The following is a 27,766-nucleotide window of genomic DNA, read 5'->3' as shown; positions in this document are numbered from 1 at the left end:
GCCCCCTTCTCTATTTCTGAACAGGCATGTTCCAGGCAGCTTACCCGACTCCCTAGATTACTATGGGATCGGTAGGGTCCTGAGCGTCGGAGAAGCAAGAAAGCATAGCCCACGAAGAAGGGCCTGAACTCAGAAGAAAATCGAGATCTGCTGGGGATTTTTTTTTTTTTTTTTTTTGGTCTTGGTTGTGCGAGGGAGGAAGAGAAAGTTGTGAGGCCCGGTCGAAAGTGAGGCAGCGCGAAGGCCCCCTCAGGCGGCGCCGAGGGCAGCCCCGGCAGCCGGGGCCTGGTGCAGCCGCCGCGGCCGCTGTCAGGGAAGCGCAGGCAGCCAATGGAACCCGGGAGCCGCTGCTGCTGCTGAGGCGGCGGTGTCGGCAGCCCGACCCCGACCGCCCGCACCCCCTCCGCCGGGGTCCCCCGGAGGTGAGCTCCTCCTACCCCGTGAGTGCCCCCTGCCCTGTGTGTGAAGGGGTCCCTCTCCCACCCTGTCCCGCACAGCGTCCCCCGCCCCCACACCTGGGTTTGACTACAAAACTGCCCTCCCGGTGGCAGCTGCACCCTGGGTTCCTTCTCCACCCTTTCTTCCCAAGCCTGGGGTCCTCCTCTGCTTTTTGGCTTCCTCTTCTGTTTAGCTCCTCCCTCTGCCCGGGGATTCCCCCCTCCCTCACTCTTATCCCTGTTGCCTCCGTCCCGAATTATTTTAAGTCGTCAACCCTTTCCACATCACGACTCCTTTTATAATGTCCATCCTTGTTTGTCTTTCCTCGTTGTCTGTGCTCCAGCCCCGGATCTTTCCCATGGCCTCCGCCTTTACCCCTTTTCCTATTTTGTCCCTTTCCTCCGATGTCTCTATGCCACCCCAGCACTGGGTTCCCTTTTCCCTGATCTGAAGATTGTGGCCCTCTCTTCCTCTGCTGCTTCTGATTCCGTTACCTCACTGCCACCCACCCACCCAGCTCCTGGCTTCCAAGAATTGTCTATTCCCTTCTCCTGAAGGGATCTAGGCTCTCACCATCATTCCCAAAGTACTACTTACATTCTCCTTTGACCTTACGCCTTACCCTTCTTCTCTGGAGTGCTTTATGATTCCTGTAACTTTCTTTAACTTCCCTCTACCCTTCCTCAATTCCCCCAACCTCTGGAGATTTGTTCCTGTAGAAGAGAGATCTGACAGTGCCCCTTCCCATTCAGGATTTCCAACTTCGACACCTCCCTCGAGTTTCAAGGGTTTTGCTGATCCTTGTGACACTTGGTTTTGTTTTCCCTATGGTCTTTACGTGTTCTCTGTCATACTCTACCTTTACATACCACTTATTTCGGGATCAGCTAAACCTTGAGCTAAGAAGAAAATGTGTTGGGAGGAGGGGGAGCCTCAGCTGTCTCAGGCTTTTCTCTGGACAGAAGGGTGTTTCTGAAGGATGGAGCAAGTTTAAAAGAAGTTCCTATCAGATTACACTTTGTTGGAGAACGAACAGTCCTGCATGGGAACTGAATGAGGTTGTGAGAAGTTTTGTTTTGGATTATTTAATTTTAGGCTTGTCTTAAAGGGATCACAGAATAGAGTCTCCTCCCACTCCTAAGAGGAATCAGTTTACTGTCTGTGGCTTCACTAGAATGGTTTTGGTTGATTCCTTAAGAGTTTAGGCCTGGAGTGGGGTTGGTCAGGGGGTAACTGGGAAAAGGAACATGAGACAATGGAAAGAGCTTGTATATTCAGAATCAGTACTCCTGAGTTCAGCATGTGACTTCCTCACTTGACCTTTAGAGTGACTTTTGTTGGGAAAATGGCCCACTCTATAGGCATCAGTGCAGTAATAGGCTTATAGCAGGATGTGGGTTGGGGGGAAAAATGAGACTTAATTATCTGTTTACAAAACATTCTGGGTTCCTCAGACACAAAGTATTTATGAGTAGTGATTTAGTTGTTCTGAGAATCTTCTTTCATTCTGGTCTCTCTGTTGGGCCTTTCTAGTCTTAAAACCATGGGAGTAAATCAGTTTGAAAGACAAGCTCCAAGCCATCTTCTTTCATCTGCCTTGCTTTTTTCCCCCACTGCTGTAAGTTGCTGACCACCTTTGCTGTTCCTCTTGTACTTGAGCCATAACTCCAGATTCTGTAGATGGAAAGTATGTTTGTGGGAAAGTCCTTTGAAGAAACTGGCTGGAAAAGAAACCTTGGAGTGAGTTAGGCCTTAGGAAACTAGTTGCTTCCTTGTATGCCATGTCTCTTGGCCTGCGATAGCGAAGAGAGCATATGAAGTTCCATTCATCTTCCTACTCTACGCCTGTTTGAAAGTAATCGTGCTGCCTCATCCCACTTCTCCCTTTGTCTCCCTCCTCGTTAGCCAGTGTCCAATCTCATAATTCCCCTTTTTAGGAGCAGCTTCACTCCTTGGAAGCGCCCCCAAAGAGAAGTCATATTTCCCTTAGTTTCCCTGCTTCCTTCTCAGAGCTGGGTCCACACTGCACAAGAACATGTTTGGTGAATGCCATCTAAAGCAGCAAATTGAGATTCTTTGATTTGGGGAAGAAGTTTGAGAGGGACCTCTCAGTAACTGGCATGAGACAAGAGAGGGCCTAGTTCAAGTGCATTTGGAGCTTGCAGCAGGAAGGAACAATTCAGAGAGAGGTGAGTGTACAGGTTGCTTTCTTTGCCATCTGTCTGTTACAGCAGGGGCTCCCAGAGCTGGCTTGGGCTGTCTGGCTAGAATCTGCTTATACCAGCTCTATAGCCCTGAACAGAATTCTCAGCCTGATTCAATATTGACTTAACTACCCAGAGACCACTGCTCTCCCTACCCTCCTGTTGGTAGCTTGAGAATGCCCTCTCCCCTGATGCCACCCTGCCTTGGGGCCTTGGGTAAGTGTTTACCTGGTTCCTTGTAGGGCTTGAGCCTGTTTGACTGCTCGACTCTTTGTTTCTACAAGGAGAAGGTTGTACTCAATCTCCATTTTTACCGTTAAGGTTAAGGGGGAAAGATGAGCTCAGACCTCCTTAAAGAAAGGTTTGAGTTAAACCTTGAGACGTGAGGAGGAAATTCTCAACCACAGAACAGGCAGCTTAGGATGATTAGGAGTCTCTTTAGAAGAGCAACTTCTTTTAAAAATTACTACTAAAGGCATACATGCATTTGAACAAATCCAGTTGTACTTAAAGAGTTTATGATGAAAATCTATACTCCCTTTCCCTTCATCCCTACTCCTAGAGTTAACATCTTTATTATTTCAGTGTTTCTCTCTGACAGTTATTGCCATAGCCTTACATAAAATGCTTGTGCCTTTGTTTCTTGGTTTATTAATTGTTACAAAAGAAGATTGCACTTTAGAAGATTCACACCTCTTGCTTATATATTGTCATTTTTATTTCTACTGGAAGCCTGTGTAACTTTTTTTTTTTTTTTTTTTGGCTGCGTTGGGTCTTCGTTGCTGCGCTCAGGCTTTCTCTAGTTGCAGTGAGCGGGGGCTACTCTTCTTGCGGTGCGCAGGCTTCTCATCACGGTGGCTTCTCTTGTTGCGGAGCACGGGCTCTAGGTGTGCAAGCTTCAGTAGTTGTGGCGCTTAGGCTCAGTAAGTAGTTGTGGTTCATGGGCTCTAGAGCGCAGGCTCAGTAGTTGTGGCGCACAGGCATAGTTGCTCCGCAGCATGTGGGATCTTCCCGGACCAGGGCTCGAACCCGTGTCCCTGCATTGGCAGGCGGATTCTTAACCACTGCACCACCAGGGAAGTCCCCTGTGTAACTTTAAATAACATATTTGAATCTTCTGATCTTTCCCTTAACTTTTAATAGCCTCTCTTAACTATCTACCTTGTAGGATGAAGATATTGGCTCCACTGCTCTTTTTTCCAATTCACATGATCCATCTCAAAGGGGTCTTTTTTTTTTTTTTTTTTTTTTTCCCAAAGGGATCTTTTAAAAGGAAGTGGAAGAAAATTGAGCTCACGTATCCGCTTGGAGGCAGAACACTAAATTAGATGATCTCTTACGGGTCATCTATGAAAACACAGAAACACATAAAAACGTGAGGATTGATCTGAAGCAACTGTATTTATCTAGTTCATGGAAAAAGATTTTAAGAAGGGAATGGTGATTAACTGAGTGAGGAAATTGATTTGGGGCTCTTTATATCCTGTCCTACCAGAGAACAACCCACCAGGTCCTTTAACGGAGGCCATGGAGGGTTGTTTGCCTAAAATCTTTTGAGGTGATGAGAGGCGGGAAGCCATGTTAAGTGATAGCATTCCCTCCCCACCAGAGTCTTCTGCAGACATTTACTTAAATGCTCAGTCACAGAACACATGCATATGTACCCTCTCTGTCCTCTTTCACTGCTGCTGTTCTCTGCTTTGCCCTGAACAACCCTCTGATGCTCAGCTGAAGATTCCCTGCATTGCCCAGACATAACGTGTGGAGCCAGTCGGTTTTCAACATGCCCCCCACCCCCACACACACACACCCCTTTCCTAGAGGCCAGCTGCTAGTCTGGGGCGGGTCGGCCTCTTCAGTTCCCTTCCAGTCTCCCTGGAAGGCCAGTTTAGGCTCCCAGCGTGAAATGTGGAGCCTCAGTTGTCTGAATGTCCTTGAGAGCCATAGGAGTCATTTGATCCTAAAGGTTTGGATTTCCTTCTCTCGTGTTTTTCTTGTTCTCTGACTTATAAGGAGAAGGGTGGTGAATACAGAAACTGTTTCTTCCTTTTTCGCTTTCTAGTCCTTTCACTCTCTTTAGAATAGTTACTTATCAAAGCTATGTTTTCTTTGCATTTGAAAATGAATGAATTGATGTTGAAGACCATCTCTGCATTTAGGTTTGGGAGAATCCATTTCTTATTTCTTATTGCCTAAATTGCCAAAACAACCTAAATTTCCTTCAACTCCTCCTTTTCCCCATGACTTGCTTCAGATGCAGGCAGTTCCTGAGGCTCAGAAAGGCCAGGAGGGAGGCCTAGCTCCAGTTTGGTAGTTTCTAGTGGCAGAGCTGCCTATACCGGAGAGGAGTTTGGTTTTCCTCCTTCTCTTGACATTGTCTGTTCCCTGGAGAGTAGAGGCTGCCAAACTGGGGACCTGTTCTATTCAGCAGGAAGTCCCCTGAACACTGTGATGTGGGATTTCTAACTGAGCCCTGGAATAAAAGAAATGATGGTCTCCTTTCCTTTCTTCCTGGTGCCAGTAATAATCCCAATTGTGACCATTTCCAAATCTTCTGTGTTTCCTAGTGAAGTCTGAGATGCTGTTTGTGGAGAATGTCTGAACTTCATTTCCCTTGCAAGTTTTGAAAAGTGGATTTTTAGGAGCTTTTGGTGACTTGGAAGTCTCTGGAGTAGAGGGAAAGAGAAAAATGTGCCAAGCAGAGAGAGATTGAGAAAAAAGAGTTGGCTGTATAAAGTGATTGAGGCTGTTGTGTGAGTTTCTAAGCAGACCTAAAAGGTAGTGGTCCCAGTTGAATTTGAGTGACCCTCTGGTGCAGAGTGTCCTACAAAGGTGCGGCAGGGAATGACTAAAGCTTCCTTCTTGTTATTCCTGTGCAACCCATAGTTGCGAGTAGAGACAGATCTGCACGGGCAGCCATGCTGGTTCTGCTGCTCAGAGGGCACTGCCTAATTTGGGAGAGAGCATAGTGAAAGAGTTGCCACCTTTTTGCTGATCCCAAGCTCAAAACTGCATCAGAGAAACTAAATTTGGGAATGAACTTCTTGCTTGACAGAGTTGGGAGAAAGATAAGCCAAAGCAGCCATTTTTGATGCTTTCTGAGAACCTGAGTTCCCCATCTGTCTTCCTGCAAAACTTTACTGGTTGACTGCTGGGAGTCAGGGAGCTGTACTATATAATGTTGGGCAAATGGAGGTAACCTTGAGTCTTAACATTTCAGAGGTGCAAGAAGAGGCACTGGAAGAGTGGCAGTGGAAACCGGGGCTTTGCAGAGTGACTAGAGAATCTGTATCTTGAGCCTCCTTCCACTTACCCAAAGTATATGCACCCAGGTTCACTAGTGTCAAAGCTGATGTCACTGTCAGTTGGAAATTACCTGCATTCCAGCTCCACAGTTGCTTCTGCCTTCCTCTTGCTCATGCTCTTGAGTGTGTCTTAGATGCACTCTATTTGTATTTTTGTGAAGAGGCCTCTGAGTCCATTGCTGAGTACAGCCAGGCTCCAGAGCTGGGTTGGTCTGACATTAACAGTGTGCCTCTCCCAGTCCTTGCTTTGAAATTTCCTCCTGTTCTGCACTGATTCTCCTGATTTGGATTTGGTGAGGCTCTGAAGAATCATTCTAGAAAGGCAATGGCTTTTATCAACAGTGTTCTCTCACTGACTTTCCTTCTGCGAGCCCCTCCAGAGAGGGATTCTTGGTTATGTGATTCCTGCCCCTCCCTGTTCTTTGGACATTCTAGACACATGAGTTCCAGCCTGATATCTTTTTGCCTTCTCACAGCCCCTCCAGTTCTTGGAGTGTGTGTATGAGAATGGGGAAAGTAGTGTTGGGATAATTGTTTTGGAAGAGTGTCAGGTAACGAGCTCTAACTGCAGTTCACTTCCCTTATAAACAACACGTGTGTGTGCACACGCATCGTGTACTAACCTTTTAGGTGATTAGGATTCAACTAGCATTTGTTAAGTACTACTGTGGGCCAGGGACTGTGTTAGATCCTTTTACACACATAAAGTTATTTATTCTACACAGCAACAATAAGAAGTAGATATGTTTTTCCCATTTTGCAGTTGAGGAAACTGAAACTCAGAAGATATGTGGTTTGTATAAGTTTACACATCCTCATAATGGCAGAGCCAGGATTCTGAACCTCAGCCTATTTGACTCCAAGTTCAGGAGTTTTTCCACTATCCTTCAGCTGCCACAGCACTTGAGAAAGGGAGAATGATGTCATGAAGTCAGACGAACAGAGAAATGGCACACTTCAGCAGGGATGATGGTTGTTTTAGAGCTTTTTCTTCTCAGTGAAGCCGCGTGTGATATTTGCTGGCCCTTATTTCTTGGGAACTTTGAGTCTAAAGGGAAGGTAAGAAAGTATCTGTAACTAGAAAAATACATCAAGATTTTAACCCTAAATAAAGGTGAGATGTTCAGGACCAGTGTATGGAGTGTTATATGAGTAAGAAAATACAGTTCAAAGAGGAAAAGGAAAAGGTTATTGGCAGGCATTTAAAGGGAGATATGGAGATAGAAAAGCATTTGAAGAGTTGGGGACAAGGGAATTAAAACCAGAATTGCTTCCCAGTCTACCTGAATTTGTAAACCTATATGAACAAAACACATGTAAAGCAGCATTCTGCAAATACAAGTTAAGAATAGAGGCTAAGCTGAGTAACTAAGTGCAGAAGGAATGAAGAGTAATGTAGCAATCAGAAGTGGAGGGAGGTAGTCAGGGAAAGCTTCCTGGGAGGAGAGGTCTTTTCATCTGATTTTGAATGAGTCCAGGAAGACATAAAGAAGGGAGGTGCTAGGGAAGGTTTCATGATGAAGGGAAGACCTGAGGATGGCACCACTAACCAGTGTGTGTACGTGTCTCCCTTTCTGTTCCTTTCTCCCTCCCTCCTTCCTTCCGTAGCCTGGAAGCTCGAAGTCTGGCTGTGGCCATGGGAGACACGGTAGTGGAGCCTGCCCTGCTGAAGCCAACTTCTGAGCCCACTCCTGGCCCATCAGGGAACAATGGGGGCTCCTTGCTAAGCGTCATCACGGAGGGGGTCGGGGAACTATCAGTGATAGACCCTGAGGTGGCCCAGAAGGCCTGCCAGGAGGTGCTGGAGAAAGTCAAGCTTTTGCATGGAGGTGTGGCCATCTCTAGCAGAGGCACCCCACTGGAGTTGGTCAATGGGGATGGTGTGGACAGTGAGATCCGTTGCCTGGACGATCCACCCTCCCAGATAAGGGAGGAGGAAGATGAGATGGGGGCCACGGTGGCCTCGGGCACAGCCAAGGGAGCAAGAAGGCGGCGGCAGAACAACTCAGCCAAACAGTCTTGGCTGCTGAGGCTGTTTGAGTCGAAACTATTTGACATCTCCATGGCCATTTCATACCTGTATAACTCCAAGGAGCCCGGAGTGCAAGCGTACATCGGCAACCGGCTCTTCTGCTTTCGTAATGAGGATGTGGACTTCTATTTGCCCCAGTTGCTTAACATGTACATTCACATGGATGAGGACGTGGGTGATGCCATCAAGCCCTATATCGTCCACCGTTGCCGCCAGAGCATTAACTTTTCTCTCCAGTGTGCCCTGTTGCTGGGGGCCTACTCTTCAGACATGCACATTTCCACTCAACGACACTCCCGCGGGACCAAGCTACGGAAGCTGATCCTCTCAGATGAGCTGAAGCCAGCTCACCGAAAGAGGGAGCTGCCCTCCTTGAGCCCAGCCCCTGACACAGGGCTGTCTCCCTCTAAAAGGACTCACCAGCGCTCTAAGTCAGATGCCACCGCCAGCATAAGTCTCAGCAGCAACCTGAAACGAACAGCCAGCAATCCTAAAGTGGAGAATGAGGATGAGGTAAAATTCCCGGGAGGGACAGGGGTAAGCAAGGTGGCATGGAGACAGGATGTCTGACATAGGGTTACTCTGTCCTTTTCTCTCCGTCCCTCTGTTTCATTTCATCGATAAAAGCATGGAATGTTAGAATGGAAAAAGACTTTAGAATTCATGTATTCCAGCTGCCTCATTTTACAAAGGAAGAACTTGGAGACCCAGAGAGATAAAGTGACTTTCCTCAGGTCATATAGCTAACAGCAAGGCTGATACTCCTGACCCTGTCCAATGTGTTTTTCCTAAACTGCACTTCCATTCTCTTACTGAGAACTGTGGCAGAGACCCTCCCCAGCCTGACTTGAAACCTGGGATATCTACCAGGACCTCTCAGAGCAGCAACCATGGGGGAGGAGAAGGGACCCTGTGTGTGAATTTTGTGTGTGCTGCGGGAGGGGAGATGTTAAGTGGAACCTCAGCTTCATCCTCCTAGCCACTCCTCATAATCCCTCTCCCCCACTCCCTGAAGATCCTGCTGTTTGTTGACATAAGAGTAAGGTTCATTCCCTATCATTGAGGCATCTGCAGAATACCCTCCCGCCCGCCTTTCCTTGGGGGAAAGGATGTCTTGCTTGTTTTTTTCCCATATCATTTGGGAGAAGCACAAAAGGAAGAGGGAAGCAGTCCTGGTAATAGAGTAAATCTTGGGCATACCCAGTGTCTAGTCAAGGATCTGAAACCTAAAGAAGAGAAAGCAGCAGTCAGGGTATCCCATTTAGGATATAGAGCAGGGATGAGATAAGCACATCAGTAGGTTATACCCACCTTTCATTCCATATCTGGACAGACAGCAGGGGAAGTTGCTCGGTGGACAACCAGTAGTATCAGTGACCTGATGTCCCAGCCAGACAATGGTGCCCCCGTCCCCACCCCACCCCTAACTCACCACCAGCCACGCTCCCATCCTGGCTGCCAGCCTAACCGAGAAAAGAACGAGGAATTTGCGTTGTTGGAAAATGCATATAGTTGTGCTGGCATCTGCCTCTGTGGGGCACATAACCCACTCACGTTTTTGATACAATGGGACTTCTTTCAACTAGAGAGAGGTCAGAGTGACTAGGGAAGGGAAAAGGCAAGAGCAGGGGAGACTACAGAGCCTGGTCTCTCTGGAAATTCGGTATTTTATTGTGAGAATAATAGTGAAGCTAAAGGAACTAACATTTATCGAGCACTTACTACGTGCCAAGCATCATGTCAAATACTTTACATTTAATCCTCACAACAACCCTAAGAGACAGGTATTATTTTACCATTGAGGAAACAGCTTAGAGCGGTTAGATGATTTGCCCCAGGTCTCTCAACCAGTGCATATCAGACCAGGCCTCAGCTGTCGGAGTCCATATGGGGAAGAAGAGCCTAAGCCTTAGCCATGACGGTTTCCACATCCATGCACAGGCAGAGCCCAAGTGTTCTCAGAACCAGAATAGACCATTTTCATTTCTGGTTGAGCTTGGCAGGGCAGCCTAGGGTCATGAAGGGAGGCTGTTGCACAGCAAGAAGAGTCATCCAGAGCCGGTGGGACTAAGGTCGTGAAGTGTTTGGGAGCTCCTCCTCTTGGGGTATCAGAGGGAGCCTGTATCAGTATGAGTGGGAGCAGCTGCAAGTGAATCCCTTGGTGCCTCTTGGCTTTTCTCTGCAGGCATTTTGTAGTTCTCATCTTAGGACCAGAAAAACAGGCCTCTGGCTTTTCTTACTCTGTGTTGGTCCTCAGTCCCTCTTCCTTGCATCTGACTCCTGCCTAGGATGGGAGTTGGGGTGATGCTGAGACACAGGTATTCTGTGAGTGCTTAAATCCTCTAGGTTGGCTTCTCCAGCTGCCATTCTTCCCAACCTGGCTCCTTTATCTTGGGTCAATAGATCCAGGAAAGGAAGGAGATACCACGTCCCCAGGCACTTCCAAGTTATCTGATGCTGGCAGAAAGAGACACCTGAATCCACTGTGGCTCCTCAGGAAATGTGAGAGTGAGAGTCACCAGGAGTCTGAGCATTGGAGTCTTCAGCACAGAGGTCTCTCCAAACCCCTTTGGCATTTTGAGAATACATCTTTCAAGGCCTTTGTCTCCCAAATACCAAGGGAATTGTTTTTCTTTCTTTCTAATACTCCTTCTCCCCATCATGCAACATTTATTCACTCAACATATAGCTCTTGAGCTTGTATACTGTGTGGAGCCCTGCACTAGAGGCAGTGGAGGATGAAGGGTAAAATGCTGTCCTTCACTCCAGGAACTTACAAGGTTGTATGGAGATCGCATTAACTAGGAAATTGTTCACTTTGTGGCTCTTGATTTTGTATCCTGAAAATTTACTGAATTTATTAGTTCTAACAGTTTTCTTGGTGGAGCTGGTGACTCTTGAAATGTTGATTCCTGCATATGAGGAGGAAGTATACAGCTTCCTAAAACAAAACATAATTATCTCAGGTCTGAGCAGAGATTCCAGAAGGAGAGACACACCGCTCCCCATCTCTCACTTTCCTGTGGGTTCGGAGTTTAATCCTACCCTCCTGCCACCAGTAGGGAAGCTCAGGAGGGTGAAGAGAGGCCTCAAAGAAAAGGCCCAGGTGCTCATACAAGTCTCTTCCTGCCTGGGGTATCCCTACAGAGTTCTTCTCTGCCCAGATCTCACAGAAGGTTGTTTTCTTTTAATGAGGAATCCTTTACACTCTCCCCTACATTCAGAGGGCTCTAGCGCTGATTCCTTCCATCTCCCACCATTCTCCACCCTTCCAAGCCCACTCCTTCAAAGCAGTTTCTATCAGCCTAGTCAGGGAGCTCTGTTCAGGCAGTTTTGCAGTTGTAACCAAATGGTAAATATTCTGGCATAGGATTGGGGGTGCAGGGGGCAGTAATTTAGCTGCTAGCCCCACACTGCACATAATGACACTTGTAGATCAGCTTTGTCTTCTCAGGGCTATAACCTTTGTACAGAGAAATATGCTGCATATCACACTGTAAGCTGCAGCAGGCCTTTCAGCCTAATAGAGTGTGATGTCAGCTTCTTGGCCTCAAGCTTTTCTCCTTGGAGCTGACTCAGTTTGAGTGACTCAAGCCTACAGAGTAGGAGAGAGGAGCAGGTCATGATATACCTCCCTTCCCCCAAAGCTGTTAATGAGTCAGGACAGTCCTGTCTGTAGGAGAGTCAGCTGGAGCGTGGCTCATGGAACCAATATCCTGCCTGCTGTTCCTTCCCCACCCAGCTCATGAGTAAAAATTGAACCAGTAAGTCACCATAGCCTCTAGCATCCTCGCTACCTCAATTCTCCCTCCCACCCCTGCCCAAAGCAGTTGTTGCCTTGGGAGAGTGTTCAGCTTCACTTCTCCCTCAAAGTGCCCCTCTCCCTAGGTTCTTCAAAGAAAGACCTGACTAGAGGACCTTCAGCTAGAATAGAACTTAAACCGTGGAATTGAATTAAGTAGTTGCTTCAAACGCGGATTGCAGAGTAGCTCAGTGACCACTGCCCTCCTGCCCTGGGAGTTCCCGGGACTTTGTCTCTCAAGTCCAGGCCCCTCCCTTGCTGCACATTTGTGCACACATATTGCCCCTTCTTCCTGCTCTGGGAGACCCTGGTGGACAGAACCCAGGATGGGCCTGTGCACGAGCTGCAGCAGAGCTGCTGAATGAGCTTCAGTACCGGCCCTTTCCCCTGTTTTTCTTACAGACACCAGTAAGACATAGGAATGGGGTGAGGTTTAGCTAAATCCCCTGGGCTGGGGCTAGGACAGCTGCTGCTGCTCAGCTTTCTCAGATGGATTCAGCTGGTACCTGGCTCCCCAACTTACATCAAAAAAAATGTAATTTATTGAGTATCATGTGAAATACCCTGATAGGAAGCCTACAGAAGTTTGGTAGGTAAGAAAGTTATTCATCCTTAACTCCCAGCAGCATCCAGCCCAGAAGTTTCATGCTCATGGGTCCATGGTATCCCTTGTCACATGATTGAAGGTTGGGATTAGGTTTCCCAGGGTGATAATGAGGCTGATTCGAGAGGAGAGGCACCCGGCACTGAGAGCTGAGCTCTTCTGCTTCCTCCTCGACGCTTCCAAGAAGCTGGAGGAACATGGCATTTCCAGCGTGGGGGCCCTGAAGCTTGTTAAGTCTCTCGATGGTGGTCTCCATGGAGAAGGGGTTGGTTGAGAGCATGTGAGTGGATGAAGAGAAAGCAGGGAAGCTTGGCAGCGCGGTTACCTCCCTGAGGGATCCAGCTTTAGGATTTGTCCCAGAAGGAAGACTTGTGCAGGCAAGAATAGAAGGGAAGAAAGTGGAAAGCAGAGGACAGTTGTCTCTTCAACCCTTCTGACCTCAAGGTTTGCACTAGCTTTCCAGCATCTTCCACAAGTGTCAAGATTCTGGGCAAGTGGCATTTGTGGGTTGACTTTCTTTCATTAAAGCAGAAAGGTAGAGCTACACAAGAGAAGCAGTTATGATCCAAGTTGGAGCTAAATTCTTTGCCTTTGTCTCTCTCCCTTCCCTCTCCGCCCCCTCCTTCTCCCCTTTGCCCTTTGGCCCTTTCCCAGGAGCTCTCCTCCAGCACCGAGAGTATTGATATTTCATTCAGTTCCGTAAGTGGGGCCAGGCTGGGACTGGGTGGCAGGCTCCCCCCATGGCCGCATTTCCTCTCCGTCCCCAGGTCTTCTGAGTCCCCAGGCCAAGGCTGGAGTTAAAAGGTGCCTTTTCTTCCTGGGACATCAGCTCCTCCCTCCCAGGCCTCCCAGACCTGGAGGAGCCCCCTGCTGTTTATTGCCAGTGCTCTGAGCCCAGGCTGAGTGGGGCTCAGCTGATCCTTCTCCCAGAGACAGCTGGGATGCAGTGCAACTCAGCCCCCAGCTCCTGGGTCTCTAGAGCAAACAGCTGGGAGAGAGGTAGAATTTATCCCTGGATTGGAGCCAAAAACTGCTTGGCAGGAAACCCTGAGGATCCTGTTTCTCCCACCCAGAACCCTTTCCCCACGGCTTCTGCCATCAGACCATCAAATACTTATTCAGTGTCTTCCAAATGCTAGGCCCTGTGCTGGGTGAGCTGACCCGAAAAGCAAACAGGATTTGGCCTGAAGGAAAGTTTTGCTTCCCCACAGCCAGTTTTCTTTTTAACTTCAACCACATTTCTTCCAGGTCTGAGTTCTTCCCTTTCCCAGCTCACGGCCCACGATGTTCCTTAATCCTCATTCTCCTTTCTTGTTCCCTCTGAACTAACCCCTGACCCTCTGGTCCCACAGGGTCTCGGACCTTGTTGCTGGGCAGAGACGTGAGAGGAAATGCTGGACCCTCTGGGAGTTTGGATGATTTTATTACACTTTATTTTTGATTTGTCTACACAATCAGTTTGTTCTGTGCTGATCCCCTTTCAGTCATGATTCCTATCTCCTCCCATGTGGCAGTGCCTCTCTCTCGAGGCCTGGGGTCATATTTCCAACATGCTGACGTAACTTAGGGGCCCCCGACCCAAATGCTGAATTGAGGATGGGAAGGAATTCTGTTGTTTCTAATCTGAGATAATTATGAATTGTTTGGGGTGGAGGGTCCTTGGGACCATGACCATTTGCCACCTGAGTGGATGGATTAGGGGATAAGGATGAACAAAGGAGTGAGTCTCCAAATTTCCTTTTCCTTTCTTTCTCTTTCTCTATTAAACCACTGGGATATTTCCAGGGACCACAGAGGTCTGGTTCTATTGTCTTACTGTCTTTATCTCTGTTCAACTGTGCCTCCCAAAGCATTCCTGACTGATTCAGACTCCCTGTTTTTCATTATTGTATGGGGACCTGAGCCAGCCCCCTGTGGGGTAGAGGCTGAGAGATGAGCTGTCCCTTTGAACCCTGGCTCTGTACACATGCAGAGGTGGGCATGGTACTGCCCAGCTTTCAAAAGTTCTTTTTTGCAGTGTGAGGGAATGAGGGTAGAAATTCTCACTCAGGAAACTAAGCAAGACACACAGGGAGAGAAGCCTGCTGAGTGAAATACTACTGTTTCTATAAGAGGAAGAGATACTGTTCTTATCTAGGTGAGGAGAGATGGAACGGGGTGGCTATCCTGATAAAATGCCCCTTACGGTAGAAGGACTTAGGCTGGGAAAAGAGCCCTTCTTCCTGTCTAGCTGAGTCCATCTTTTTCCCCACCCCCGCCTTACTCCCCAGACTGACTTTGCCCTTTCTGAGAATGAAGTGCCCAGCGTGAGCAGCCAAGCTCACAGGAGGGAGCTAATATGGGGAGCCTAGTCCCTGAGAGGTAGGGGAAGAGGATCCAAGGAGGATTCACTGAAAAAGACAGGTCTTCAGGGCCATCATCAGGGGCTGAAAGGAGCTGTTGTTTTCTCCACCCACCTGCCCACCCCTACCTCCCTCCATCTGCTTTTTCTTTTCCCACTGATTGTTCCCTCATTAGTGCAAAGTCAGCTCATCCTTCCCTCATCCCCTGCATGTGCATTGGCCCTTTGTGAGAGATTGTGGGGTGGACAGGGGGATGCCGTGGAAAGCAACAAAAGTCACTTATAGATTGAGTCCTCCTTTGAAAGGGGAGATACTGACTCGCCGTTCCCCTCCTTAGCCTTGTGGGCCCTGGCGGACACCCAGCCCAAGCATCCAGGTGGGGAGAGGGACAGCCTCATTCTTGAGATGGGTGAAGCACTTCAGGTGTAAGCAGCATTTCTCTCTGGGTCCCTGGCTAACCTCCTTGGATGTCATCCCCCCACCCATCTGGAAGCCTTGGGACAGTTCCTCAGAAACTCAAGTCCAAGAGAAGAGGGGTGCACCTGGTGACCTGGATTCACACATCACCCCCTTACCCTCAAGAAATAGCCTGTGGAGAAGGACTGTGCTGGCTTTTCCACCTGTTCCCAATTCAAGTTGACAGGGGTGGGCGGGATCTCCTACAAGGGCCTAAAGGTAGCTCCTTCCCTGGAGTTCTAGAGACACTGAGACTCCTGCCCTGCATGGCCAGGAGTGACTGGGCCACTTTTTTCTATGGTTTCTTCACCATCTTCTACTTCACCCCAACCCCCTGTAGCCCGTCAGACTGGCTCCCGAGCGAGAATTCATCAAGTCCCTGATGGCGATTGGCAAGCGGCTGGCCACGCTCCCCACCAAGGAACAGAAAACACAGCGGCTGATCTCAGAGCTCTCCCTGCTCAACCATAAGCTCCCTGCCCGAGTCTGGCTGCCCACTGCTGGTTTTGACCACCACGTGGTCCGCGTGCCCCACACCCAGGCTGTTGTCCTCAACTCTAAGGACAAGGTAGGTGGGCTCTGGCCCAAACCATACCCCTCATCTGACTACTCCTGTCGTTGTCCAGGGTGTGTGTATGTGCCCAGGGGTGCCCCACCAGCATCCTAGACTCCCTCCGTAGCTCACGTGCACGTGTCAGCCTTGACTTCACCTGAGTACTGTTGTGATTCCGAGGGCCCTCCTGTCTCCCTTCTTGGGCTTTGTTTTTCTGGATCAAAGAGGCCTGGTCTTTTCAGCTTGCCTCTTGCCATGTCTCAGGAGAGAGCCGCTCTTCTCTGCTCCTCACAGTCCTTTTGGTAGCTCTTCTCCAGCCCTTCTATAACTCTTAGGCTTTCCAGGTACAGCAACAATGAGAGTAGAGAAATCTTTGTTTCTAAGACCTTTTCTGATCACAGTGGGCAGGGAGAAGGAGAGAATTAGCTAAATTAGTCTGCTGGTTGAAATGAGCACTAATGGTTCAGATTTTTTTCCCAGAAGACGCATTGAAGATTAGAATCCTGCTTGGAACGATGCCCAACTTTTTCCCACTCGTTTTGTCTGTTTTTAGGACAAGCCCACAGGGGCATTCAGGCCTCTCTGAATGGGTGGTAATTGATGGTTTGGAATGGTTTTGCCCGGGTGCATCATCTATACATTTTGAAGCTGAGCTGAAACATTTTAAAGACCTGCGTACTCTCTCAGCCAAATTCTTTTTTTTTTTTAAGACAGTGATGTAACAGTTTTATTTTAAAATATCAATATTTGCATGACACCAGAAAGTATATACTTTGGCAACTAACTTCCCATGAAAACTTTTAGCTGTCAACTTAAAACTGAGGGGATACATGATTTTTCAAAATACTTCTAGGAAGTACATAAGCAGAATAGCGTGTGGACCACTGCTTTACAAGACTGTGTCCTGTTCAGTTTGGGGGACACCTCTTGTAGTAGAAACACCTGGGGAAGGTGGATGCCTTTTTAAAAATGCAGATTCCTGGGCTCCAGCCCCAGACTGAGTTACTAGATTTGGGTTGGGCCCCAAGTAAGTCAGTTTTCAACATGCACCCCAGGTGGTTCTCATGCAAACCAACATTTAAGAAGCACTACTTCAGGGGAAAACATTAGTATTTTAACCATGGCTGAAGAGGGAAACACCTCAGGTATGTTTTTAATTAAGGAGAGAACTGAAAGATGTTAAGAATTGGAGCTCACAAAGTAGCAGCACCCATAAGATAAGTTCCTACCCTAAATATGGCATTCCTGGTGTCAGGGGACCGATGGATTCAGGTTGGAGCAGGAGTGGGCAGCAGGAAGAACCGTGTTAGCAGAGTTGAGGGTTGGGGGGAACAGTGGTGGAGGTAAGTTGCAAATACTGTTCTCACTTACCTGCAGGCTCCCTACCTGATCTACGTGGAAGTCCTCGAATGTGAAAACTTCGACACCACCAACGTCCCCGCCCGGATCCCAGAGAACCGAATTCGTAGCACCCGGTCTGTAGAGAACCTGCCCGAATGTGGCATCACCCACGAGCAGCGGGCAGGCAGCTTCAGCACTGTGCCCAACTATGACAACGATGATGAGGCCTGGTCGGTGGATGACATAGGCGAGCTGCAGGTGGAGGTGAGGGAGCTCCAAGGGCACAGCACCTATTCTGGAACTTTCAATGTATTTGAGACAACCCAACACACCCTGAGGCAGGCTGAAGCAAGTACCCAAATGAGTGCCATAGGTAGTGACAGGTGTGAGAGGGGACAGCTCTGAACAGCTCTGGTCTGGAACAGATTCAAGTGGAGCTCGTTTTCCTGCAAGAAGAATTTGGGCTTACTGTAAGAAGGAACTTCTAAGCCCAGGGGAGTGTGAAAAATTTAATCAAAATATATATTGAACACCTACGATATAAAGTTGTCTTAGGAACGCGGAGAAGAATCAGTCATACATTCATTCATTCAAGGAATGTTTATGGAGGGCCTTTGTGCCAGCCCTGAGTGCTGTGTGCTAGTAAACAAGGCTTGGCCCCTGCCTGCAAGGGGCTTATGACCTAATAGGAGAGGGAACGAGGCCAGTCAGCAGGTAGGTGTAGTGAGGTGTGATCCAGGTTGTGCTGGAGAGGATGGGGTGTCATGGGAGCACCTGAGGGTGGAGGTAGCACTTATTCCAGACTTGGGGTTGGACATGCCCCAAAAGATTTCCTGGAGGAAATAATATCTCAGCTGAGGCCTGAAGGTAGGTAGGAATTAGCTGTACAGAGTATTCCAGGCAGAGGAGACAGCAAGTGCAAAGACTGGAAGACATGAGAGAGCTTGGCCCATTTTAAGAATAGAAAGAAATTTTGTGTGGCTGTGATGTGTGGTCGTGAGATGAGGAGGTGGTGAAGAATGAGGCTGGAGAGGCCGTCATGGGCCAGATTGTAAGAAGGATCCTGTAAGCTGTGGAAAGAAACTTGGATTTTGTTCTGGGGTTATAGGGATCCAGAGCAGGATTTTATTAGAGCTGTAGCACAACCAGATTTCACTTTGTGAAAAGGCAGACTCTGTACTTGAGCTTACAGTCCAAATGGGGAGACTGGATGCAGACATTTAAGAAAAAAATCTGTGTATAAGATACACAACAAGGCAATGTGCAGTAAGTGATCAATGGGGTTAAGGAGAAATGCACTTGTACAAAGGAAAGAGTAAAGAAGGGACTTGATATGGACCATGGGGTCTGGTAGAATATAGTTAGAGAGAGATGGGGAGATAAGACTGAATGATTTAAGTTGAAGAAATTGCTCAGAGGAACCTAGCCTGGAGAGGGTCTTTTCTGGACCCTAAGGGAGAATGCATCCCTGGCCTTGGGGAGCTCTCAATATAAGCCTGAAAGTTCAGCTTTCTGTGATGGTCATGGCAGTGGTTTGCAAACTTGAGTGTGTTAGAAGTCTTCTGGAGAACTCGTTAGAAATTCAGACTTCCAGATCCTATTCCCAGTAATTCTAATTCAGATTGATGGTGAGGTTTGGGATCTACGTTTTAGCAGCATTCCAGGTAATTCTGATGCAGGTAGTTGACACATTGAAAAACACTGCTAGAGGATCTGTGCGGGGGGTGGCTAGGCAGTTTGGGGTCCAAGTGGTCAGGATGGTGCGTAACCAGGGGAGGCTTTTTGGAGCAGGGTTTGGAAGGGAGCGCTGATCGTGTCGTGGACATGGCAGCACGCAGGGTGATCTGAGGAGGAGGTGAAAGAGGCAAGCCCTGTGCTCAGCGCTTCTGACCTGCAGTCCCCTGCTCTCCCCAGCTCCCTGAAGTGCACACCAACAGCTGTGACAACATCTCCCAGTTCTCCGTGGACAGCATCACCAGCCAGGAGAGCAAGGAGCCTGTGTTCATTGCAGCAGGCGACATCCGGTATGGCCAGACCATGTTGCCCGTCATTCATCCCTCTCTTAGGCACTGCCTTTCTCTCTGTCCGCTTCCTCTCTGTCAGCCTGTGTCTTTCCCTCTTCTCTCTCCTTACTCTGTCCTTGTCCTGAGGCCACCAAACTTGAGGCATTGAAGGTGTGGGTTGAGAAATTAGTGGACTACTACAGAAAGAAGTTAAATTTTAAAAGGACTCCAAAGGAATGAAAGCACCAGAGGAAGGAATTACAACGGCATTTCCCAGAGTGGGTCTGAGGACACACGTGTCAGAATCCAGGGAGAGGGAGGAGATCTTGTTGGAAATGCAGATGCGGGAGCCACACCTGTTCTGAATGCAGAATCTTGGTAGGAGAATGGGCAGGGCCTGGTAATCTGCATTGAACATGATTACAAACCACCAGATTAGCAAAAAGATATCAGTGGTGTGTTTCCTTCCGTGAGTCTTTCTCAGCCCAGGTTTCTATCTCTGTGTGCCCAGAATCAAGGAATCAGTGCAGGAAATGCTGGCATAGACAGGGACATGAGGATCTGGGGTAACTCCTCCAAGCAAATGATATAGTTTCTTCCTGCTAGACGGCGCCTTTCGGAGCAGCTGGCTCACACCCCCACAGCCTTCAAACGAGACCCAGAAGACCCTTCTGCAGTTGCTCTCAAAGAGCCCTGGCAGGAGAAAGTGCGGTGAGTTGGGTGGGGTCCACCATCCATACTGTCTCTCAGCTCACCACCCGCCGGCAAAATCCATCAGGCCCCCAGGCGGAGGTCTGAGTCCTTACCTTGTGAGGAGTTTGATTTGGATTTTTGATAGAAGCCATGTCTCTGTCCTCAACCTGGCATCACCCTTTGATACCTTTTTGCTTCTCTTCACAGGCGCATTAGAGAGGGCTCCCCCTATGGCCATCTCCCCAACTGGCGGCTCCTGTCAGTCATTGTCAAGTGTGGGGATGACCTTCGGCAGGAGCTGCTGGCCTTCCAGGTGTTGAAGCAACTGCAGGTAAGAGAAGGGAGGGAGAAAGAAAGGAAGCTCAGCCCATCTGCAGCCCACCTGAGGTGATCATGCAGGTCCTTCTGCAGGGAGCTCTGCTGGGGACCATCTTCCTGCGCAGGTCTAAGTTGGATTTATGTTAAGCTAAGCTGGTGCTCCTACCAGGAAGTACAGCCCCGGGAGCGGCTCCACAGCGACCTCTTGTGGCCCTTTTGTGACTGGCACCTGTTCTGATCACTGATCGGAACTCCCAACTGATTTGCAGCAAGTGGGTTGCAGTGGGCTGAGATGTCAATCCCTGACCCCCAGGTTAGTTGCCTACAAGCAACTTCACCTGTTTAATCAGTTCTTTATATAAATATTTTCATTTTCTGGAGAAACTTTTCTCTGGCCCTAAATCCTTTTTGGTCTTTTTCCCTGTTCTTTCAACTTGGGTTACTCCCACTCACCCAGCTTGGGAGGTGACAGCAACGTTTCCTCTTCTCCCTCCCTTTTTTGGATATCTCTCTATGAGATACCTTTTCTCACATGCCACCCTGTGTCTTGTCAGACCCTGGACTTCCTTTCAAAACTTCCTGGTTCTCAGTGGGATCAGGGGGTTTTACTCATTTGGTGGCCTAGAATTCAAGGCCACTAAGGATGGGAACTGTCCAAGGTTGGGGACAGAGGGGATTTTAGCCTCCTCCCCCCATTTAGAGAGAGTCACAATGCCTCTGTGTTTCCTCACAGTCCATTTGGGAACAGGAGCGAGTACCCCTGTGGATCAAGCCATACAAGATTCTTGTGATTTCGGCCGACAGTGGCATGATTGAACCAGTGGTCAATGCTGTGTCTATCCACCAGGTGAAGAAACAGTCACAGCTCTCCTTGCTCGATTACTTCCTGCAGGAGCATGGCAGTTACACTACTGAGGCATTCCTCAGTGCTCAGCGCAATTTTGTGCAGAGTTGTGCTGGCTACTGCTTGGTCTGCTACCTGCTGCAAGTCAAAGACAGGTAGGTGAATTCCTGTCCCTCGTCCTAACCTTTCCTTCAGGGTTCCCTCTGGCCCTTCATTTATTCATCACGACCTTCCATTGCCAAAATGTAAAGGTGAAACAACATATTTTAAGCAGAGACAGACACGTTCATGTGCCATTAAGGCTAGGAGGCAGACTGACAAGTATCAGGGTAAGGGCCAAAGAAGTGAAGGATTCATGGGAGGAGCAAGGGTTTGAGCAAGCAGGGTCTTGAAGGACGAATGAGAATGAGGACAGAGAAAGCTGTGGGGGAAGGATGTCCCAGGCAGAGGAAACTGCTCGAGGTGATTAAAGCTTGGGCCACACTGCATGGCACAGTAGTAGCAGTGATGTCAGATAAGTTGAGGCCAGATTAGTGGGGCCTTCATTATGAGGCTGAGGAGTTTTATTCTGCAGGCAGAGGGAGTGCCGTGATCCAGTCTGTGTTGAGTGAATGCGCCCTTTGGCACCGTGGGTGATGTTGGATGTAAGTGGGCCTTTGCAATGAAGCTAGAGGTAGTGAGGCCTGGCCTGAGGGCAGTGGTGGTGACTGACAGCAGAAAGGCGCAGATGGTTGTGAGACACGGTGGACACAGAGTTGAAACTCCCAGCCCTACACGCTCCTCCTCGTTCCAACATATGATTTCCAAAACTCTTACGTATCTGTTGTTTTGCCCAGAGCTGTCATTTCTCTCGATATCATGTGACCTTTATGAAGCTCAACTTCGCATGTAGATGAACAACATACCATACAAAGATAATTACACCCTTGAGGCTCTGCTTTTTAAGACTGTCTCCAGACAGTGACTCAGGGTCAATACCTAGAATGCTCCTGTGAGTTGTGCCTCTCCGAGGGCATAGGGCAGCTGTCCTGGGAAAGCACTCATTCAGTGGCCTGTGCTTCCAGTGTTACGGCAGCACATTAAGATCAGCTAAACAGAGCCACTTATCAGAAATCTAGCATCTATTAAGTGCCTATGATGGCCTAACATTCTTTTTTTTTTTTAATTGAAGTATAGTTGATTTGCAATATTGTGTTAGTTTCAGGTGTATAGCAAAGTGATTCAGGTATACACACACACACATACACACACACATTCTTTTTCAGATTCTTTTCCATTATAGTTTTATACAAGATATTGACTACACTTCCTTGTGCTATACAGTAAATCCTTGTTGTTTATTTTATTTTTTTAAATTAATTTATTTTATTTGGCTGCATTGGGTCCTCATTGCTGCCTGCAGGCTTTCTTTTAGTTGCAGCGAGCAGGGGCTACTCTTCACTTCGGTGTGTGGGCTTCTCAATGTGGTGGCTTCTCTTGTTGCAGGGCACGGGCTCTAGGTGTGTGGGCTTCTCATTGTGGTGGCTTCTCTTGTTGCAGAGCATGGGCTCTAGGTGCATGGGCTTCAGTAGTTCTGGCACCCGGGCTCAGTAGTTGTGGCAGGCAGGCTCTAGAGCGCAGGCTCAGTAGTTGTGGCGCATGGGCTTAGTTGCTTCTGTGGCATGTGGGATCTTCCCAGACCAGGGCTCGAACACGTATCCCCTGCATTGGCAGGCGGATTCTTAACCACTGCACCACCAGGAAAGCCCTTGTTTATTTTATGTATGGTAGTGTGTATCTGTTAATCTCATACTCCTAATTTATTGCCCCCTTCCCCTTTGGTAATCATAAGTTTGTTTTCTGTGTCTATGAGTCTGTTTCTGTTCTGTGAATAAGTTCATTTGTATTAGTTTTTTAGATTCCACATAGAAGTGATACCACATAATATTTGTCTTTCTGACTTACTTCATTTAGTATGATGATCTCTAGGTCCATCCCTGTTGCTGCAGATGGCATTATTTCATTCTTTTTTGTGGCTGAGTAATATTCCAGTGTGTGTGTGTGTGTGTGTGTGTGTGTGTGTGTGTGTGTGTGTGTGTGTGTGTGTGTGTGTACATACACACCACATCTTATTTATCCATTGATCTGTTGATGGACATTTAGGTTGCTTCCTTGCCTTGGCTATTGTAAATAATGCTGCAGTGAACATTGAGGTGCATGTATCTTTTTTTTAAATTAATTTATTTATTTTTGGCTGCGTTGGGCCTTCGTTGCTGAGCGTGGGCTTTCTCTAGTTGCTGCGAGTGGGGGCTACTCTTCGTTGCGGTGCGTGGGCTTCTCATTGCGGTGGCTTCTCTTTGTTGTGGAACACGGGCTCTAGGGTGTGCGGACTTCAGTAGTTGTGGCACACAGGCTCAGTAGTTGTGGCATGCAGGGTCAGTAGTTGTGGCACACGGGCTTAGTTGCTCCACGGCATGTGGGATCTTCCTGGACCAGGGATTGAACCCGTGTCCCCTGCTTTGGCAGGCGGATTCTTAACCACTGTGCCACCAGGGAAGTCCTAATTTTAGTTTTTTAAGGAACCTCCATACTGTTTTCCATAGTGGCTCCACCAATTTACATTCCCTTTTCTCCACACCCTCTCCAGCATTTATTATTTGTAGACTTTTTGATGATGGCCATTCTGACTGGTATGAGGTGTTACCTCATTTTGGTTTTGACTTGCATTTCTCTAATAATTAGCAATGTTAAGCATCTTTTCACAGGCCTGTTTGGCCTGACATTCTTATATTGAAACCAGATGAAAATGCTGTCAGACAGGTGTTTCCTCAGGAGGGAAATAAGGGTCAGGGAACTTTCAGAACCTGTGCTCCTTCCACCCTGCCAGCCTTACAGGTAAAGCCAGCAGAGGCTTTGCATTTGAGGACTGAGGGGAAATGTCATTATTTATAAGGAATCTGGTTGCAAGCTTTAGACTATCCCTAAAGAGTCAGCATTTGGAACCCAGGGCCCAGAGAGCCTGGAGCCTGAACCCCTGGGTTGAGTAAGTGGAGGCAGGGAAGCAGGTGGTAGTCAGGCCTCTGGGCTTTTCCTTAGGAGACTAATATATTTGGAAGATGGATGGGAGTCCATCCTTTAAAAGGGGGAGAGGGGAGCAGGCAGCTGGTTAACCTTTCATAACTCAAAAAAGAGTAGATATAGTCAAGTCATGAATGGACTCATCCACTGGAGAGAAGTGGCAGCGGTGAAGGGGGCCCCAAGCGGGAAGCAGTTGAAGGTCTCCTTAACTGCTTCAGAATGAGTTCCCCGTAGCTTTGCGGCTGGAGCCAACTCCAGCACTTAAGGAGAGAGCGAAACTGCCTCTCACTGGCCTGGGACCTTGGACAAGTCAGTCAGTTTTCCTCTCATGGCCTCTGTTTCCTCACCTCTCACCTGTAAAATGAGAGGCTGGACTAGGACATCTAGAACTTTCTGGCTTTCAAGATTGTGTGTGTTGCTAAACTTGTCATGCTTTCCCGGAGGGGGAAGGACTCGGGTGGGACTGGGTTCTCCCTCTGTCCCGTCTTTTGGCCAGTCAGACCAACCCCAGAGAAGGTGGCCTCAGACCGTGAGCACTTAGCCTAACAAAGCCTCTGTTGACACTGAGGAGGTCCATTATGGGCCAGGCCTCACATGCTTTGCATGTTAATTGTTCCTCTTTCGACTGGCCATTCATGTGGGAATCACAGAGACCTAGGATTTATCTCCCTTTAACTGTTCTTCCAGCAGCTAGCCTGTAGGAATTGCCTCCTGAGAATTTTTTTACATAAGTGGTTTTACCAGATAGTTAAAACTGACTCCTCGAAGCCCCAGACTATTTCACATTTAAACTCCACTCAGCCTGGGATCTCTGCTCCCTTCCGGTGGGGTGGGGCTTCTGATCTGCAATGGGCCGATAGGAATTACAAACAGAACACAGGTAATTAGGTTGTGACTGGAGGCCTCCCCCTAAGCCAAGTGCTTGGCCTCTGTAACAGCTGGTTGGCGCGCCGAGGCCTTCTTTCCTAGCTTCCCAGTTCTCTGCTAGATTGGGATTGGCTTGGGTGCTTAGAATCACAATTACCGGGAAATTTGGATCATCTTAACCTATTTTATTAAGCTGTTAATGATAGCAAGTGAGACCCCACAGGCTTTGTTAGCAGTTTCCTTTTCTGATTTCCTTTCTTCTCACTGCTAGCTTTGGGTTCTAGGAGGTCGGACCCAGAGTTACAGGCAGCGGGAAACGTGGCGGGGCCCTTGCCTGGTGCCCTGTGGCCAGTGTGTTGCAGCTGGAAGCTCCCACCTCAGTGGGACTTACTGCTGCCTCTCCCTCTGCTCCGCCCCCTCCTCAGACACAATGGGAACATCCTGTTGGACGCAGAAGGCCACATCATCCACATCGACTTTGGCTTCATCCTGTCCAGCTCACCCCGAAACCTGGGCTTTGAGACATCAGCCTTTAAGCTGACCACAGAGTTTGTAGACGTGAGTCAGGAAGGAGAGGTGCCTCACTGTGTTCTTTCTGTCGTGGGATGGGGAGCTGACGGGCTCCCCCCAAATGGGGACAAACAGAACAGAAATGGCAATAAGTCAGGGTGAGGTTGGATGTCCTGGGAGGCTTCCTGCCTGATAAGAGTTGGGGAAGTAACGGAATTTGGCACGTTGGCCCAAGGGAGGAAGTTCTGACGCTGAGCCCCTTTGCGCACACAGCTCTCTCCTCTCCTCCCAGGTGATGGGCGGCCTGGATGGCGACATGTTCAACTACTACAAGATGCTGATGCTGCAGGGGCTGATTGCTGCTCGGAAACACATGGATAAAGTGGTGCAGATCGTGGAGATCATGCAGCAAGGTGGGGCTGGGGAGAAGCCAGGCATTTGGCGATAGGGCGGTACCCATAGTGCCCTGGGATTCCCACTTACGTTGGGGCCCTGGGGCATGGAACCTCCAGAAAGTTGATTACTACACCTCAAGACTGGGGGTGGGGCCTCCCAGAGGGTTTCCAGCTCTGGTCCGGTGCCCTGTTTCTCCTTCCGCACATTCCTCCCGATTCCTGACAGAGCTAGTCCTGGGGGTGGGAGGGCAAGGCAGCAGAAAACTACCTCCCAGGTGCATTCAGAGAAAGGACAGTCCCGTCTCCAGCCTCCTGGTCCCTTCTCATCTCCCCACCCCTCGTGTAACTTCCATCGCTCGGCTCTTCACCAACTCAGGTGTTTGCAGTCATTGGCCTTTGACCTCTGATTGCCCTCTCCTCAGACCCCTTCCCTGTCCTGACACTCAGCCCTTCTGCTCTGAGCCGAGACGGGTTCCTCTCTCATCTTTATCTTCTTTCACTGCTGTTTCCTCACGGCCTTGCCATCTACAGTCTTTTGTCCAGGATCCCTGGGCCCTCGTCCCCCCTCCCTCAAGGCTGTGGTGTCCACCCGGTCTGAGCTGCCAGTCTCCTCCTCCCCATCCCTGCCCCCACCCCACAGGCTGTCGCTGTTGCTCAGGAGCATCCCCGTCTGGCCCCGTGATGACGGTGGCCCAGGTCATCTGTGAGTGTCAGACGTAGCATAGGCAGAGGCCTGCAAGCAGATGAGTGCCCAGTTCAGGGCCCATTCCCTAGACGCTTCCCAGCCCTCCCTCTGGGTCCTAAGGCTGCTCCCTCCACCCTTACTGGGGGAGATGTGTTGGCCCTCTGCCCTCGTGCCCTCACCTAGAGGGGCTTAGGATTGTGGGATAAAGGGCTCAAGAAGGGCCTCCTGCCAATTCTCCCTTCTGTGCCCAAGCAGAACTGCATCCACAGTGTCAGGGATCTCTCTGAGGTGGGAGGGAAGGGGCACCTTAGATAGCCCGGCTCTGCACTGGCTGTGGCGGCTGTTACCTTGCTGCTCCCTCCTTTCCATCCGTGACCCTGTTTGCTTGCTGCTGCCCCCAGGTTCTCAGCTTCCTTGCTTCCATGGCTCCAGTACCATCCGCAACCTCAAGGAGAGGTTCCACATGAGCATGACTGAGGAGCAGCTCCAGCTGCTGGTGGAGCAGATGGTGGACGGCAGCATGCGGTCGATCACCACCAAACTCTACGATGGCTTCCAGTACCTCACCAACGGCATCATGTGACATCCTCCTTCTCAGGCCCCGGAGCAGTGGGGGATTCAGGGGACCCTCCCTGGGAAGGCCCTTGTCAGAGAAACCCTAAACCAGGAAGCCCCACCCACCCAGCCATCCACCAAGGGAAATGGAAGGCAAGAAATACAGAGGATCATGTGGTAACTGTAGAGCTTGCCAGGGGGGTTGGGAGAACCAGCTGTGGGGTCCAGACTTGCTGGGGCTTCCCTACCGCCCCCCACCAGCTGTGTCAGTATTACCACCTGGCAGACTCCAGGGCTCACTGCCCTCCAGAGAACAGAAGTGATAAATGTGAGGGACACTGGGGCCTTTCTTCTCACTAGGATTCGAGAGGTTCTTTCCGCAGGCCATCCTCTTAATGTGTCCTGGGTCCCAGGAAGGAGAAAAGAGTAGGTTCTTGGTACTAAGGGCTTGATCCTGTGGTTGGCCTTTGGCCATGCTGCTGCCCGACTCTGTCACCTCCCAGGGACTGCCCCCTAGCCCGAGTTCCCCTTGGTAGGTGGGCTTTGGCATAGGGTCCTGCACTTGCTGAGGTTCCCCATCCCAGGAGTGAGGAAGGGAATGATCGCAGCCCCTCCGGTCTGAGGGTATTGGCCTAGCCGTGGGGAATTCCTTGCCCTTATCCCTTCTCCACACCCAGGGAAATAGCTCTCAATTTTTTATTTTTAATTTTTGTTTGAAATAAAGTCCTTAGTTAGCCATCTGTGTCATTTCTGAGTTGTATT

General features: G+C 49.1%; 1 protein-coding gene across 6 annotated transcripts; it reads left to right on the top strand.

Moving 5' to 3' along the window:
• The first annotated feature begins 34 nt into the window (after positions 1 to 34).
• On the top strand, positions 35 to 27,742 carry PI4KB (phosphatidylinositol 4-kinase beta). Of its 6 annotated transcripts, XM_082613168.1 has the most exons (13): positions 35 to 422; positions 2,449 to 2,627; positions 7,556 to 8,492; positions 13,040 to 13,084; positions 15,524 to 15,751; positions 17,114 to 17,341; positions 18,992 to 19,101; positions 19,687 to 19,791; positions 19,981 to 20,104; positions 20,825 to 21,090; positions 25,285 to 25,417; positions 25,662 to 25,782; positions 26,851 to 27,742. In XM_082613168.1, the coding sequence occupies exons 3-13, from the start codon at positions 7,584 to 7,586 to the stop codon at positions 27,030 to 27,032; spliced, it is 2,451 nt and encodes an 816-aa protein (XP_082469294.1). In that variant the 5' UTR covers positions 35 to 422; positions 2,449 to 2,627; positions 7,556 to 7,583; the 3' UTR covers positions 27,033 to 27,742. The 6 variants fall into 6 exon arrangements, with proteins under 6 accessions (XP_082469294.1, XP_082469293.1, XP_082469296.1 ...); XM_082613167.1 differs by lacking the exon at positions 2,449 to 2,627; XM_082613170.1 differs by lacking the exon at positions 2,449 to 2,627 and having other exon boundaries at positions 35 to 440.
• Positions 27,743 to 27,766: the final 24 nt, after the last annotated feature.

This window comes from Mesoplodon mirus (assembly GCF_964341445.2).
Source record: "Mesoplodon mirus genome assembly, chromosome: 3".
Classification (NCBI taxonomy): domain Eukaryota; kingdom Metazoa; phylum Chordata; class Mammalia; order Artiodactyla; family Ziphiidae; genus Mesoplodon; species Mesoplodon mirus.
The sequence above is the reverse complement of the archived record's forward strand: the minus strand, read 5'-3'. Positions and strand labels throughout refer to the sequence as shown.